This window comes from Galeopterus variegatus, unplaced genomic scaffold (genome assembly GCF_000696425.1).
Source record: "Galeopterus variegatus unplaced genomic scaffold, G_variegatus-3.0.2 Scaffold1437, whole genome shotgun sequence".
Lineage (NCBI taxonomy): Eukaryota > Metazoa > Chordata > Mammalia > Dermoptera > Cynocephalidae > Galeopterus > Galeopterus variegatus.
In genome coordinates this window covers 355340-371411 of record NW_007727548.1, presented here as the reverse complement: position 1 = coordinate 371411, position 16072 = coordinate 355340, and the positions used below count along the sequence as shown (strand labels likewise).

At 50.2% G+C, this 16072-nt stretch overlaps 2 protein-coding genes across 2 annotated transcripts in view; one reads left to right on the top strand and one right to left on the bottom strand.

The window, feature by feature from the left end:
- Positions 1 to 1057, bottom strand: part of TRIP13 (thyroid hormone receptor interactor 13) — a 17244-nt gene extending 16187 nt beyond the window's left edge. The window contains exons 1-2 of the mRNA XM_008576986.1: positions 1037 to 1057; positions 717 to 846 (exon numbers count right to left, since the gene is read on the bottom strand). Coding sequence (XP_008575208.1) covers positions 717 to 846; positions 1037 to 1057 — 151 coding nt within the window. The remainder of the gene's footprint in view (positions 1 to 716; positions 847 to 1036) is intronic.
- Positions 1058 to 2602: 1545 nt separating this feature from the next.
- BRD9 (bromodomain containing 9) overlaps positions 2603 to 16072 on the top strand; it is a 35909-nt gene continuing 22439 nt past the window's right edge. The window contains exons 1-9 of the mRNA XM_008576980.1: positions 2603 to 2783; positions 3143 to 3275; positions 5206 to 5266; positions 5754 to 5893; positions 7668 to 7778; positions 8486 to 8601; positions 11411 to 11543; positions 13681 to 13756; positions 14991 to 15086. Coding sequence (XP_008575202.1) covers positions 2689 to 2783; positions 3143 to 3275; positions 5206 to 5266; positions 5754 to 5893; positions 7668 to 7778; positions 8486 to 8601; positions 11411 to 11543; positions 13681 to 13756; positions 14991 to 15086 — 961 coding nt within the window. The 5' untranslated portion in view covers positions 2603 to 2688. The remainder of the gene's footprint in view (positions 2784 to 3142; positions 3276 to 5205; positions 5267 to 5753; positions 5894 to 7667; positions 7779 to 8485; positions 8602 to 11410; positions 11544 to 13680; positions 13757 to 14990; positions 15087 to 16072) is intronic.

The following is a 16072-nucleotide window of genomic DNA, read 5'->3' as shown; positions in this document are numbered from 1 at the left end:
CTAGGCAGCTGACACCTATGTGGCACTGTCCCAAGGAGCAACGCAGCCTCATCCTGGAAATCTCTACTTTCCTCTTTCATGGTATATAGGTTGAGCATTTCTAGTCCGAAGCTCTGAAATGCACCAAAAACAGAAACCTGTTGGGGCCGGCCCGGTGGCGCACTGCTACAGTGCGCTGCTTGGGAAGCGCGGCGGCGCTCCCGCCCGAGGGGTCGGGTCCCACATACAGACTGGTTCCCGCTCACTGGCTGAGCGAGGCGCGGGAGCGGCGCCGAGGGTTGCGATCCCGTTGCCGTTCCCCGGTCCGGTACGGGGGCAACACTGAGGGTTGCGATCCGTTGCCGGACACTGAAAAAGACAAAAAAGACAAAAAAAAAAAAGAAAAAAACTTGTCGAGCGTTGATATAATGCTCAAAGGAAACACTCATTGGAGCTTTTCAGATTTAGGGTTAGGGATGCTCAACTGGTACATACTCTGAAAATATTCCAAAACCTGAAAAAAATCTGAAATCTGAAACACTTCTGGTTCTAAGCACTTTGGATAAGGGCTACTCAACCTGTACTTTCCATAAAAGGTAAAACATTGTAAAAATCCTTCAAACCAAGTGGACAGACAAAATCTCCTCAGTGAACTGATGTGGCCAGCCTACGGTGTGTGCCTTCCTGACCTTGGCTTTACTTGGCCTGCCCCACACGCCCCTACTGACAGCCTGTACCTGCAGGCAGAACCCAGTGATTTGCCGCAATTATATTTTCTGCCTCTTCCTCCAAATTTTCACTGCTGGGGCCTTCTTCATTCAGCTGGAAGATGTGAAGTGCAAGAGTGCATGCGCTCAGGTCGATGGGCTGTGTCAGGAAGAAAACAGAATAAATCTGCACAGGTTCAAAATGTCTTACTCTTTAACCCCAGCTCCACAAAGTAGATGCTAAAGTCCAAAAATACTGATTGTAATGTATAGTATGTTAAAGAAACCCTAGCTCTTAGATTACAAGAAAAGGTTGTTATATGTAATAAAGCCAGTCCCCTAAATCCAACCTCAAAGATGTTACAGTCCATGATACGCACATACATCTAACCAAATGTTGAGTTCCACCACAGTTTTCTAACATGTGCCTTTTCCCACTTACCACAGCTTGGGGACATCTTTCTATCAGTAGATAGAAAGCTATTCTATTCTTTAAATGGCAATATCATATTTGGTGTAGATGTTATCTATCAAATTCGTTTGACCAATCTCTGATGGGTACAGAATTAAAATATTTCAAATCACTTATTATTAACAATACATCATAAGCATTTTTTCACATATATCCACCAAACTGCATTACTGCCTGTTAAGATAAATACCTGTAGGTGAATCTGTAGGTGAGAACATGAAAACTTGCGATGGATAGCCCCGATGCCCTCTGGCTGGGCTGTGCTCAGCCGCCCTTCACAATGCGCTGGAATACTCTTCCTTCCCCCCAGACTGTCTGAAACCACGCATGTCGGCATCACATTTTGGTAAGAACAAAACTCTGACGATGCCACAAACATCAGTCCTAATTAAAGAATAGGGTGGCCTACCTCATTAGCAAAATCTTAGTGCCAAGCCTATTCTTCAAAACTGGTTCTTTATAAGATGAGAACCGCACAGCTCTCTTCCTTAGAGATAAGTTTCAGGTATCCGCTGGTGACAAACTTGCCCCAACATGTCCATGCTCTTTCAAAGCTCCCATAATTCCCACTCATGAACTCGGTAGACTGTGGGCGGCGCGACGGGCGCCCGGGGGCGGGGTTCTAGGCACGGGGTGGAGCCCAAGATTGCGGGTTGGGGGTCTCAGGCACGCGGGAGGGTGTTCCCCGACCATCATTGGGGTCTTGGGCAGGGGTCCCAGGAACAAGGGCGGCGTTCCAGGTCGGGGGTAGGGGTTTCAGGCTTGGAGGTTGGGGTCCTGGGTGTGCGTCGGGCCGGTATCGCGGGCGGGTGCCCAGACGTAGGTGGGGGGCGGGGCCCGGTAAGCGAGCGGGGTCTCGGGGTCTTGGGCGCAGGGAGTCCGGGCCCTCCGGGACGGAGGGGGTTCCGGGAACGTGGGCGGAGGACCTGGGAGCTCGGGTGGGTGCTGGAGGGGTCCTGGCTGGGGGTTCCAGAAGAGGCTCCTGCACGAGGGCCACAGGCCAGGGCCCTCACCCTCCGGAGGAGAGCAGCGGAGCGCAACTTTTTGCTGGTCCCCGGGCCTTGCCTCCCCCCCCGCCCCCCCGCAGTGGCTCATCCGGTGCCAGCGGCACAGGTGGTTGTGGCAAGCCACGGGGGCAGGGATCTGGCTTCTAGGTCCTAGGTCCCAGTTTCCTCTGGACGGGCAATGTGAACTGTGTCCCGCACAGCGTTCTCCGTGATGTCCCCTGCAGAAGGGAAGGGAGGGGAAGCACGCAGCCCTCGTGGTTTGCTCCTCCGTCCTTCCCTGGCGGTTTTGGTAGCTCCTTGCTCTCCACCTTGGCAAGACCAGCTCCTCCGCCCTGTGCTGCCACCCAGCTGGGTAGTGCCTGTCCCTCGGCATCGGAGAAAGCCACCGTCTGTGTCTCCGCAGATTACGCAGACAAGCCTTTGGAGAAGCCTCTGAAGCTGGTCCTGAAGGTTGGGGGCAGTGAGGTGACTGAACTCTCAGGGTCTGGTCACGACTCCAGTTACTACGACGATAGGTCAGACCATGAGCGAGAGAGGCACAGAGAGAAGAAGAAAAAGAAGAAGAAGAAGTCAGAGAAGGAGAAGCGTCTGGATGACGAGGAAAGGAGGAAACGAAAGGTGAGGAAGTGTGGCTGGCCGCAGCTGCTAGCGGGCGCCTGGGATGTAGATGGCGCTGCCGGCCTGGCCTTGGCAGAGGGACGCCCAGTGTGTAGCAGAGTGCAGGCCACGTAGGTCAGCTGCCTCGGTTCCAGGCGCCTTGGGCATCATTGCTTGGCCGGCCCTGCAGCAGGGTCTTCATTGGGAAGGGCATGTGGTGAGAAGTGTTTCTAGTACAGGATCTTTCTCGCATAGCTTTGAGTCTCCCCTTGCGGGCTGAGGGTGTGATTGAGGCAGATGTGTTTAAGTTTCTAAGTGTCACCAGTCTGGGACTAGACCCCAGGCACTTTAATGCTTTTGTCCCCTCCACCGCCTCACAGGAGGAAAAGAAGCGGAAGCGAGAGAGGGAACACGGTGGCTCAGAGGGCGAGGCTGGCGACTTCGACCCTGGGAAGAAGGTGGAGGTGGAGCCGCCCCCTGATCGGCCCATCCGTGCCTGCCGCACACAGCCAGGCAAGCATCTGTCTTTCTAGAGGCTTTCCTAGAGTGCTGGAGTGTTGTCATTGTACCCCAGGGGCTGGCACCATGTCTTCTTGCTCTTGGGGAGAATCATGGAAGAGAAGAGAACTGGGTTTTCTCTTCCAGTGCCTCACACCAGCTGTTGCCTGTGTCTAGGGTTCCTGCTGTCTTTGAGTGTCTAGGGCAGGCTTCAGTCAAGTACTGCTTGAGGCCTTTCTAAGTTTATTTATTTACTTATTTTTTTTAATTCTTGAGCTAAGAATGGTTATACAATTTCAAAGACTTGTAAAGAGAGCCAAAGAGGTGTAGGCCACAGCGATCAAGCATGTGGTTGTCAAAGCCTTGACTATTTTTTATGTGGCTTTTACAGAAAAAATACCAAGCCTGGGTCCAAAAGTTTAGTTTTATCTACCCTTCCTATCCCAAATATAGCAGCATCAGGAGAGTAGCTCCCTGTCAATTAAACTTGTAAAAGATGTGAATGTCAATGAAAATGCAGATAATTCCCATTGGAAAGAAGGGACCTAAGGGCCTGAATGGTAGGTGTGGAATTGCTTGAGGTGACCATAGGGTGGAACAAGGAAATTGGAAGTCTTCACTGAAATGTCTGTTGTGAGCACCATTGACCAGGGGTGGCATTTGGCTAGAATTCCCAACTGACAAAGTCTTACCTTTTGGGTTCCCCCCACCCCCAACCTTCACACACATGATTTTCCACGTTTGGGGCATTTGTACTCACAAGGGGTTTCTCTTCCTACAGACCCACAGCATCAGTGCTTCCCAAATTACAGGGAAACCGAGGCAGCCAGGCACTGGGACATCAGGTGTGGGAGACCAGTGTGGAGTCAGTTATTCAGGCCATCAGAAACCATGCCAGCTCCACCAGAGGAAGGTTCTGGAATGCTCATGACCTCTGAGTTTTTGGTCACTTTGTTCCTCAGGCATTTCTTTTCCTGATTTTGGGTTTGGTCAGCTCCGATTTACTAGGGGAGGTAGGAGGTATTACATATTGCAGCCATTGTGGGGAAGGGATACTGTTTTCTGGCAACCCCCTCTCCTGTTCAAGTTATTGCCATGGTAGCGTTCACAGGGTTGTGGCCAGGCATGTTGGTGAGTGGAGGAGGTCAGGGCCAAAACCCAGTTAGTTAGATGGATATGTTTCAAAAGTTAAAGTAGTTGTTGGTGATTGTTAACTTACTTCAATTAATTACCTGTTTGAGGTTCTATATCCAACATGTCCCCATCCCTACAGTATGCCTGAAGAGATAATGTTGAGATGTTGCTTTCTGGCACATACCCTGGTCACTCATAAGATCATCACTGTTGGGGAACTGCCCTTTGAGGTGTAGTTAACAACTACAGTCCTCAGAAGAACCCCCACATGGTGTGCGGTTTTTTTTATCTCCATGTGGTGTGCGGTTTTTTATCTCCATCTTGCTAATGAGGAGCAGAGGCATAACCGGAAGTTGAGGAAATCAGCAACTCCAGGATCAGCCTCTGTGTACAAAGCCCTTGTTTCCTGTTATGGTGTGCGGTTTTTTTTATCTCCATCTTGCTAATGAGCAGAGGCATAACCAGAAGTTGAGGAAATCAGCAACTCCAGGATCAGCCTCTGTGTACAAAGCCCTTGTTTCCTGTTTCATGCCTTGTCTAGGATGTACCAGGCCAGTAGTGGTATGAGCTGAAAATGGATTGATAAGTGACAGCTCCATATTGTTGAATTAAGGGCATGTTAAGGGGTCTTAAGGGGAGCTGTGGGTTTCCTTTGCCAAGCTGTGTCCTATTTATCTTTGTATCCTCGGTTCTTGCTTAAAGTGCTATAAGACACAAAATAGGTAAATAAATACTATGAAATCGGAGCTCTGTGAAGTACTAAAATCTTTCTGTTCAATTTTATTTTTTTACTTTTTTTAAAAATTGTCAGCTGAGAGCGAGAGCACACCCATTCAGCAGCTCCTGGAGCATTTCCTCCGCCAGCTCCAGAGGTGAGCCTTGAGTGCTTCTAAAGAGCCTGTGCTTAGGGATGTGTGCAGTCTTCTCTTTCTTTGCTCTGAGGTACTGTCCCCCTCCCCCCATCACGAGGTGACTCCCAGTACAGTGGGGGATAGACTGTGCAGAGTGGCAGTCGGGAGCAGGGCCGTGGGGCTCGTGGACCCTCAGCTCCACGAGCAGGGATGGTTGCAGGATGTCCACTCTGCAGGGATGGTTGCATGAGGCAAAGCGTCAGAGACAGCTTGTATGTGCATGTCAAGGCTGGAGCCAGGACAGTGACAGTAGTCAGACACTCATGGAATTTGTATTGTGTCCAAAATACGTATCACCATCTCAAAAGGCATACACATTTTATAATTTTTTATTTTTAAGAAACAAACTTAAAATTTGGTCAGTTGTATCAAACTTATGGATTCTATGGAATTTGTACCATTAGCAGTCTAGGGTTTTTCACTAAAGATGTCTTTGCTTTCAGAAAAGATCCTCATGGATTTTTTGCTTTTCCCGTCACGGATGCAATTGCTCCTGGATATTCAATGATAATAAAACATCCCATGGATTTTGGCACAATGAAAGACAAAATTGTAGCTAATGAGTACAAGTCAGTCACAGAATTTAAGGTAAATTAATTTCATTTCCTGAAATAATTTTTGCAAAGCTGTTTGTGTTTATGTCCAGTTATGACCTCACTCACATTAGGTGAGCATTCACGGGTGTTTCTGTGTGTGAGTAATGTGTCACAAAAATAGCATTAAGGAAATGCGTTGTTTGTAAACATCATCTCTGTTTTGGTCTGGAAGTTAAACTGTGTTGCGTGCTATTAGAAATGTGCTTCTTTTTTTATTTGGTTACTGTGCTAGACTAAACCGGACATGTCGATTCAAGCAATGATGTGTCCAATTTGGCCTGGTTTGAGAATAGTTTTAGAAGCTTGATTTTTCTAATTCTTGGCTTTTGGTCTGGAAGTTAAACTGTGTTGCGTGCTATTAGAAATGTGCTTCTTTTTTTATTTGGTTACTGTGCTGGACTAAACCGGACATGTCGATTCAAGCAATGTTGTGTCCAATTTGGCCTGGTTTGAGAATAGTTTTAGAAGCTTGATTTTTCTAATTCTTGGCTTTGTCTCGTAATAATAGGGAGCTTACCTTTTTTAGAATAATAATTTTTATATTTTCTGAGGACTTGCTCTTAAGTCTTTCTACTTTTTGATACCAGCTGTGAGAGTTAAAAATTGCTATTGACTTTGAAACCAGGAGGAAAATGAGAATGAATGCTTGGTAACTTTGGCATTAATATCATTTAGAAAAAGACATTAGGTTTACTTCTTAGATTGTACTAACTTTGGAAAAGCTTGACTTTTTATTTACTGGAGACATTTATGGAAGAGTTTGCTGACTAACAGAAACAACACGACAGACTAAAGGAGAGTAGGAGAAAAGGAAAGAAAATTTTTATGAGAGAATTAGGCAGAGCCAGAGGGCAGGTCATTAGCAGTAGTCCATGCCATAAAGTTTGCCACATTTCTTAGCTGTGGACCCCTTCCGTGGCCACTTGCCTGGTGATAAAGCTGCGAGGTGAGCAGTGTCCACTTCGGTACGTGTCCCCAACAAGGGAGTAAGTGGGATGTGTGATGGACAGGGCTCCATGGCCTCCGTGCCTGCCCTGGGGACACTGGCACAGTGCCGGCAGTGGGGCTTGGGAACAGTAACTTGGTAAGGCCCTGGTGGCACGCGCTCCCTGAGTGGGGCTGGCTTCAGGGGTCATTCTGTAAGCTGCTGATATCACTCGCAAGCAAGAGGCACATTCCGAGTAACTTGTTGTGATGGTGAAATACTGATGTTTCCAAATAAGGTACTGTGAAGGTACTTTAACAAGGCTGTCCTTACTTGTGGGAAGTCTTTTTCAGAATTTAAATTCTATTCTGTGGGTTGTTTAACAAGGCTGTCCTTACTTGTGGGAAGTCTTTTTCAGAATTTAAATTCTATTCTGTGGGAAAATCCCAGAGACAGAGGACATGACTGTGCCCCAGCCCTATACTTTGTCCCTTGACTTTTACTTGAAAGAAACAAATTTTTACTTCTTTTCATTCCTATTTATGTCTGATTCTCCCAAACATAGGGAGAGGGCTTGAGAAGAGAAGGAAGCACAGGAAGTCCTCGTTTTTCCTCTTATAGAGTGTGTGGATTGTGTTCAGAAAGAAGTTGTAGACTTTGACTAACTCTTTAATGGAAAATTTTTCATGCAAGTAAAGACCAGCGAACAACCATGAAAATTTCCCTGCATTCTTAAAAGTTGTTTTTGAGATCAGAGCACTGAGTTTGTCTTCCACTAGAGCTCTGTGCTGTCGTCCACGTTGTGTCCCAAACTTGGTTGGCTTTTCTTTCTTCTTTCCAGGCAGATTTCAAACTGATGTGTGATAATGCCATGACGTACAACAGACCAGACACTGTGTACTACAAGCTCGCCAAGAAGATCCTTCATGCAGGCTTTAAGATGATGAGCAAAGTAAGCCCGCCGGCAGCAGCGAGCCAGAGGGCGCGAGGGCTCTGCTCTACGTTCTCATGCCTAAACAGAAAGTCACAGTGAACAGCACGCTCCATCCATCTGTTCCCGTCATGGTGTTGACCCCTCTGCTCTAGGGTAGATGTCCCTGGCTGCCCTCCCCATGGCCCTCTCCCTTCATGCACCTGCCCATGACTTAGCTGTAATGTCTCCTTAGGGCTGGTGGAAAGTTCCGGTTCTGTTGATCTCAAGCCTGGGTGTCAGTCTCACTGGATTGCAGCCAGTCTTGGGGGTTTGTTTTGTGTGGGTGCCTCACTGAATCCAGGCAGGACGTCCTTGTCCTCCTTGGCCAGCCTGAGTCGCTTCCCAGATCTGCGCATGAGCCAGGCTGTGTGCGTCAAGTGCAGGTGAGGTGCAGCATGTGCCACACTGGCCCGTTCCCCTCTGCTGGCTCTGAGCTGTCACCATCCAGTCAGTGGGCTGCACCCTTTGGTGTTGAGCCCCCGTGACCACCTCCCGCTGCACCGCCGTGGAAAGTTAGCCCTTAGGCCAGGTGAGGCTGTGGCCATCCCCATCCCATCCCATCGTCATGGTGCCTTGGCTGTGAGGGAGAGGTAAAGTCCCTGCTGCTCTGTCCTTTCTGATTCTAGGAGCGGCTGTTAGCTTTGAAGCGCAGCATGTCGTTTATGCAGGACATGGATTTTTCTCAGCAGGCAGCTCTTCTGGGCAATGAAGATACAGCTGTTGAGGAACCCGTTCCTGAAGTTGTACCTGTACAAGTAGAAACTGCCAAGAAGTCCAAAAAGCCAAGTAGAGAAGTTATCAGGTAATGGCTCCATGGAAATGTGTTTGCCTCTCGGAGTTGAGCACCCACAGTCAGGAAAGCAGGTGCTTCACTGGTGAGAGTGGGTGAGGGAGACAGACGTCTTGCATGTGCAGGCTCTTCCTGGAGGGAGGAGCGTGTTCTTCAGAGTCCGGGGGTGTGGGTCCTATACGCAGGCCTTCTGAGGCGCTGGGGACCTGGCAGTGCTGTCCTGCAGTGCTTCCCTAGACCTGGGAGACAGTCCCGACTTACGGTGGTGGGACTTGGGGCTTTTCGACTTTACAGTTTTGAGAAGTGATGTGCATTCAGTACAAACCCTACTTTGAGTGCTCATACCTTCTGCTTTTCATTTTCAGTATTCAGAAAACGACAAGATATCCAACACTATTATGAAGTAGGCTTTGTGTTAGATTCTGCCCAACTGTAGGCTAATGGGAGTGTTCTGAGCATGTTTGAAGTGGGCTAGGCTAAGCTGTGATGTTCGGTGAGGCATTCTAAGTGAATTTTCCACACACCCAATGGGTTTACCGTGACGTAGCCTCATCGTAGATCAAGGAGCGTCTGTATTTCAGAGGGAAGTGACCCTGCTTACCTCAAGAATGAGGTGACTGTACATAGGTAGTGTCACCATAGTTAGCGGGAGATGTCAGAAGACTCCGGGGTCCCACATAGCAGCTCTGGGCAGTGGTTTTGTTGCTCTCTGACCTGTGCTGTCTGTGTGCTGTCACACCTCCATCCCTCAACCACAGAACAGCTTGTCCCACGGATGCATGCAGGAGGCAGAGGGGCTGAGACAGCCCTGAGCATCCCTGGCCAGGCGTGGCACAGTGAGCCCCTCAGCCAACGCTGTGGAGCACTTGCTGCTGACTAGTGGCCACTGTTGCCACATGTGTACTGCTTTTGGGCATTCATTGGCCCCTCGCTCCCAGGAAGCCCCACCACATCCCATACACAGCACCTGTTGGCAGCCTCGGCTTTGCGCTGCCCCAGAGCGCAGGAGACACAATGGGCCTGCTCTAGGCAGCCAACACTGGGGTGCAGGGGCTTCCTTCTTGCCCCATGACAGGCGCACATTCCCTGAGCTCCTTGCTTCTGTAGCTGTGTAGACACTGAACTGGGGGAGGGGACAGCCCCAGGGCAAGGAATGTGGAGGCTGTGGCTTCCTTCTTGCCCCATGACAGGCGCACATTCCCTGAGCTCCTTGCTTCTGTGGCTGTGTAGACACTGAACTGGGGGAGGGGACAGCCCCAGGGCAAGGAATGTGGAGGCTGTGGAAGGAGGAAGCAGGCTTGAGCTGACTCTGGTGGTCCTTCAGGGAGCCCCCTTCCTTTGTATCCAAAACCCAGAGGGGTCTTTGCAAGGCCCTTTGTCTCCTCGTGGTGGCTAAGTACTGAGACTGAATTCAAGTTTGTGTCATTAGTTGGTTTTAAAGAGCTTTAGGGAAATTCTAGTATGTTTTCTTTCATGATTGTGTCTAATTGGTGGCCACTCTGTTCTAACCTGTGTGTGTTGTGGGGGGACTCCCCCGGGTTGAACAGAAGGGGCGGCGGGATGCTGCACAGGTGACCAGGCGGAGGGCTTGGTCATGCCTGCTGTGGGCGCCTCATTCTGGTGGTAAAAGCGGTGACCCGCCTCAATCTCAGAGGTTGGTCACGGAGGCCTGTGTGTTCCTGGCACGGCTGATGCGCTTGCCACCCTCTCTCTGCTGTGGAAATGTTGACTGCAAGTTGTGGCTATCTGGTCTCCTTGGTCCCCTAACTCAAGGGGAGGGTCTTGCTCTGCTGGGTTTGGGTGATCTTGGTGCTAAGGTTTCTTGCCTCATCTGTGGGATTGAGGGTCTTTAGAGAGAGCGGCAGAGTTACATTATTTCCTCTGGATCTCCAGATCTCACAGCCTGTGGTCTGGTCAGCAGAGGTTTCTTGCCTCATCTGTGGGATTGAGGGTCTTTAGAGAGAGCAGCAGAGTTACATTATTTCCTCTGGATCTCCAGATCTCACAGCCTGTGGTCTGGTCAGCAGAGTGCTCTGGGCTTCTGTGCCAGCGTTTGCCTGACGTCACACATGGTGTGTGTCAAAGGCCAAGCTTGATTTGCAGTCCCAGAGCCGAGGAGCCCCCGAACCGTGAGCTCTGGATGCTCCTTCTGTGCTGGGTCTCTAGGGTGCCACACTGCACATCAGTGGCAAGAGCCTGGTCATTCTCACAGGCAGGCTTGTCCAATACCTTATCAGACCCAAGCCCAGGGCCACCCATCTACCTCTAGAACCTTCCGCAGGAGGGAGGCCAACCCCTTGGGTCTGTGCCCAGCACCTAATTTAGCTGCTAAGGTTGAGAAGTCTCAGCTTGTCCCTTGGGCCGGTCCTTGGGGACAGCAGCGGGAGCTGCTCTGCACCTGCCCCACAGCCCTGGCCAGCTGTCAGTAGCTCCAGGGCCTCTTCTGCCCGCCCTGCTGCCAGTGCTGTGCTCAACCTTTTAGGGGTTTTTCTCACTTTTTCTAATAGTGCCTTTAATGCCTTTGTAACTGATGTGGCTTCTGTCATTTTACATTTCTTTTGTTCTGGAAGTGACTGAAGCATTTGAGACATGAAAAGTTAAGAGTGTCTACTTGGCTTATTACATGTGTGCTTGATTTTAATAAAAGTGTCTTGTTATGGTTGGAGCAAAGAGGAACACTTTGAGATGTAAGAGGAGTGGAGATGTGCTCTGAGTTGCCCCTGCTGGCCCTCCTTGTCCGAGGGGTGTGTTGGCAGAGGCCCAGGTTGGGGGCTGACTGGTGAGGGTGGGTGTGTGATGTGCCTGTGCTCCTGCCCTGCAGCTGCGTGTTTGAGCCTGAGGGAAACGCCTGCAGCCTGACGGACAGCACCGCAGAGGAGCATGTGCTGGCCTTGGTGGAGCATGCAGCTGATGAGGCTCGTGACAGGATCACCCGGTTCCTGCCAGGTGGCAAGGTAGTGCCCGTGGCCATCCTGTGAGGGGGGTGCCACTCAACCCCAAACAACAACTGTGTATTTCCTCCCAGGACGGGGCTGGGATAACCCAGCACATCATCAGGATCAGGAGGTTCACACTGGGGCATTGTTAGGTTCTCATCTGAGTGCCACTGTGGTACCCTTAATCCCAGGGTGCCCTGGTCAAAAGCACATGCTGCTTGTGGCCCCTGCAGTCAGGATTGATTCCTCAGCCCTCCCTGGCCGTTTTCTCAGGAGGGGTCCAGGGTGCCTTACTGGCAGGGCCAGCACCACAGTGGTGTGGAAGCGTTGTCCTGGCCGTATCCCTCGTTACCCCGTTGTCTCCACTGCTTGATGGAGGCCCTGCCTGCCAGGCTGCTCCCTTTATCATGGTAGCTATTTGTGTGAGGTACCACTCTGTCCACCACATATCCCTGCAGTAGCTCATGGGTCGCTGTTTGACCATTACTGTTGTGTCGATGCTGCTGCTCCACCTTGCCAGATGTTGCCGGTGTAAGCCCATCCAGCTGAGCGCTGTATCCTCAGAACCAGGCTCCACTGTCCTTTGGACACCTCTCTGGCACAAGAGGTCCTAGACCAGCACATCCGGTGGGATAGAACACAAGTCCTATCTGAGGTTTTAAACTTACAAAGTGGCCATGTGAACAGGAGTGAAAGGACACAGTTAAAACTAACCCTGCTATGTTTTATTTGGCCTCCTCATGTCCACAGTCTCACCACGTCAGCAGTCGTCTGCATGAGGCTCCCTAGTGAGAACTGCACAGTCTTTCTCATGGTAGTCCTCGAGATGCACACTGGATTGTTTGTAACGAGTGTTGGAATGGTGACATTTAGGATGTGTCGGGTTATATGAAATACATTAACTTCACTGGTTTGTGTTTGGTTTTCCTAGTAAGCCTGATAGAAGGTTTAAAATTGCCCATGTGGGGGCTGGCCCCGTGGCGCACTTGGGAGAGTGTGGCACTTGGGAGCGCAGCAGCGCTCCCGCCACGGGTTTGGATCCTATATAGGTATGGCCGGTGCGCTCACTGGCTGAGTGCGGTGCAGGCAACACCAAGCCAAGGGTTGTGATCCCCTTACCGGTCATGAAAAAAAAGACAAAAAAAAAAAATTGCCCGTGTGGCTGGCATGGTCCTTGTGTCGGACAGCACTCCTCTGCCCGCAGGCTGTGCTTCAGCCCTGGTTCCCTTAGTGGAGAACCTTGTTTAGGAACCAAGATATGGGTGCTGGGTGAGGCCCTGTCAGCGGTAGAGCTGGGAAATGCATGTGCACATGTATGCACCATGTACATAATACACAGCTTCTAGAAGGAAGTCTGTATTTGGCGCCTGTGTTTACATTTACTGAAAGTAATGTTCACACTGAAATCTCCAATTCCATCCAACATCGCTTTTTTCCCTTTCAGTTTTGCAACTGAGAAACCTGTTGCCCATTATAGACTGATTTGATCAGTGCCTCGTTTCACTTATCTCCCACTTCTCCCCCCGATTTGCTCTCCCCTTGGCTGGGCTCTGACACTGCTCACTGGCCACTCCACTCGGGCCAACTGATACCTGTCACCTGCGTGGATGGCCCCTTCTCACTGAGCCTGGCCATCCTCTGCACAGACAGCCCTCTGAATCCGCATCAGAGGTGCCACCTCTTCCTGGATCCTCCTGAAGGCCTGTAGACAGGATTGTGGTGTTTGGTGGTGGGTTTTTAAAAGGAAATAAGTTCTCGAGCGTTAGAGATGGAGCATCAGGTGGTAGTACATCTTGTTGACCGGCTATCTTGTTTCATGTCATTTTGTTCAGGCTTGTGAATGATTATCAGTGTTTGCTTCTGGGTAAAGGTTTTTGTTTCGAAAGCGCCCCTTTTAGAGGATGACAAGGAGTCTAAGTTCTCTATTGTGCATCTGTGCACTCTTGTCACTAGCAGGCCAGCCCTGAATTCCTGCATTGGGTCGAGAGGCATTTGTTCACGAAGAAACTAATAACTTTTGTGGCATTCTGGGTTTTACCCAAGTTAAGCCATGCTGTTGGCCTCCATTTTATTTGTGGTTTGGTAGAAATCTCAACTGTGGGAATCAAATGATGCCCTTCCAGGGGGTAGACACTCAGGTGGTGCTTCCTTGCAGATGGGCTACCTGAAGAGGAGTGGAGATGGGAGCCTGCTCTACAGCGTGGTCAACACCGTCCAGCCGGACCCTGACGGTGGGTGTGGCTGCGTGGGATGGGCTTTCTGTTGCCTGCATGCTGTCCTGATGACGTTCACATGCAGGGACCAGGGACTTGTCACGTGGATACCACGTATTGTAAAGGGGCAGCAGGAGGAGCTGTTGGCTTCCTGATCCTGCACACACCCCTGACATGATGCTGTGCTGAGAGGCAACCGTGGGTGGTCGTCCAGAGGGGCCAGAGTGCTGGTCATACCTTCTCAGGGTTCTTCAGGATGGCAGTGGGACTTGGCATCACGCTCCCAAAAAGCTGCCGAGAAGCCTGCAAGGCCTAACTTTGCTGATAACATCAGCAAGGGCTTAAGTCAGCACTGCTTCCTCAGACACCAGCACATGGACCCTCTGCTCTGTGAAGCTGGACAGCGATTTCAGAAGGTCAAAGACCCATTTGACAATTAAGTCAAGGGTGCTCTTGAAGGAGGACATGTGTTCTGGGTCTGTACAACCTGATAGGACATGTTCTTGGTCTTTAAGAACTTCTTACCCTTTTTCATCTCCTTGAAAAATAATTCAAAACTCATCCTTGAGAAAAGTGTAATTCCCCAGGATTTGTACTGCACTCATAGGCACACACAAGGGGAATGAAAGTGCGCGAGGGCTGGCCTCGGCGTCTCCCTGCTTTCTCTTGGTCTTGCCTAAACGTGGGGCGGCTCCTGCAGGGCTTGTGCCTGGTGGAGTTCTTTCACCCAGCCCTAGACGAGTGGTGCACACAGAATAGAAACGCTGACCGGTTTCTTCAGTCTTCAGCTGGAAGGAGTCACAGTGTTCTCCATAAGGGAGAGTAGGCGAATTAGTCACTACTAAGCTTAGAGAGCAAACACGGAGATTGAGGTTCCGAGGGGGCATTGTGGGGCCCTGCGCAGTCCGACGAGCAGTGTGTGGAGGACGGATTCAGCCCTGCAGGCGCGCTGTCACGAATGCACAGAAGACAGAGGCTCCACTCTTCTGCTGTCGTGGCATACAGGATAAGATTTCTTTTTGGAGGTGTTGAGTGGTCAATCAGAAAATGTATTGTTGGTGTGCTGGTCAGAGATGTGAAGTATTTCATTATGTTGACTTTGGGGTAATTATGAATTGAAATGCAGTTAGTTATGGGAATAGTGGTTCACTTTTGTAAACTCATTAGAGTTCCTGTCCCCACTTCATCCACACAAATCCTTTGTGATGTAGAGAAGGTGTCTGCTCACGGCCACCTGTGTCCTCTGTTGCAGAAGAGGAGACACACCCGGTGGACCTGAGCTCACTTTCCAGCAAGCTGCTCCCGGGCTTCACGACGCTGGGCTTCAAAGATGAGAGGAGAAACAAAGGTAAGTATGCCGCTCCCTGTCCACCGTTGGCATCACCCTCAGGAGCTGAGGAAGAGGAGCAGGGGCTTAGTTGAGTAATGGCGGATGATGGAATTGTTAGTCCCTCTCTCAAGATCTCATGTTCTTATTACATCTGCATTCAGATTTTAAAACTCACAAAGTTATGATCAGTTAAAGTGACGGGGGAAAATTATATTGCGTGAGTTTCTTTTTTCCTGTTTGCTCTTTATTGCTGGGTGGGTCTCACCCCTGGGCTCTGTGTCCTGACAGCCTTTGTCCTGACAGCTACCACTGTCCACAGTGGTAGCCTGAACTCTCGGGGCCTGCTGATGGTAATCTAGCAGTGGGATTCTTATTCCCTCCAACAGAACCTGTCACATTTTACGCACTTGTAGGGTGGTGATGCTGCCGGGCGGTGATGCTGCCGGGCAGTGTGGACACACCCTTGCGTGGTGGTGGATGCGGTAGTCATTGGAGGGGCGTGTGGGTGTGCTGCTGCCTGGGAGGTGGTTGGTGTTTGTACGTGTGGCTGTTTTACATTTGTGCTAGGCTTTCTGCCTGGGTTTGGAGTGCACGTGTGTGCATTCGTGTTGTGATGCTGGAGAACAGGCAGGTGCTTCTTTGTGAACCTAGCCTAGGGAGGAATGTTTTCTTCCTTCCTTCCTTGTGGAGGGAAAATAGCCATCCCTGGTCCAAACCTGGATGTACTCACGTGAAATTTTTTTTATTTTGAGAGATCTGAAAGATGCAGAGTGTCGTAAAGACATACAGTGGCACCTGTGTTCCCACCACCTAAGCTTCACGTTGTTGGCGTTTTGCCATCCCTGTGTTTTCTGTCCCAGTAGCACTGACAGAAACATCATTCCTGGGGGTCAGAGCACATGACCCTCACCTGTTTCTCCTTCTTCCCTTCTCCGCTGCTGATTTTTGTTGGATTACTGCGAGGACTCCCACATCGCTCCTGCCTGCCCCTTCTGCTTGCGCTG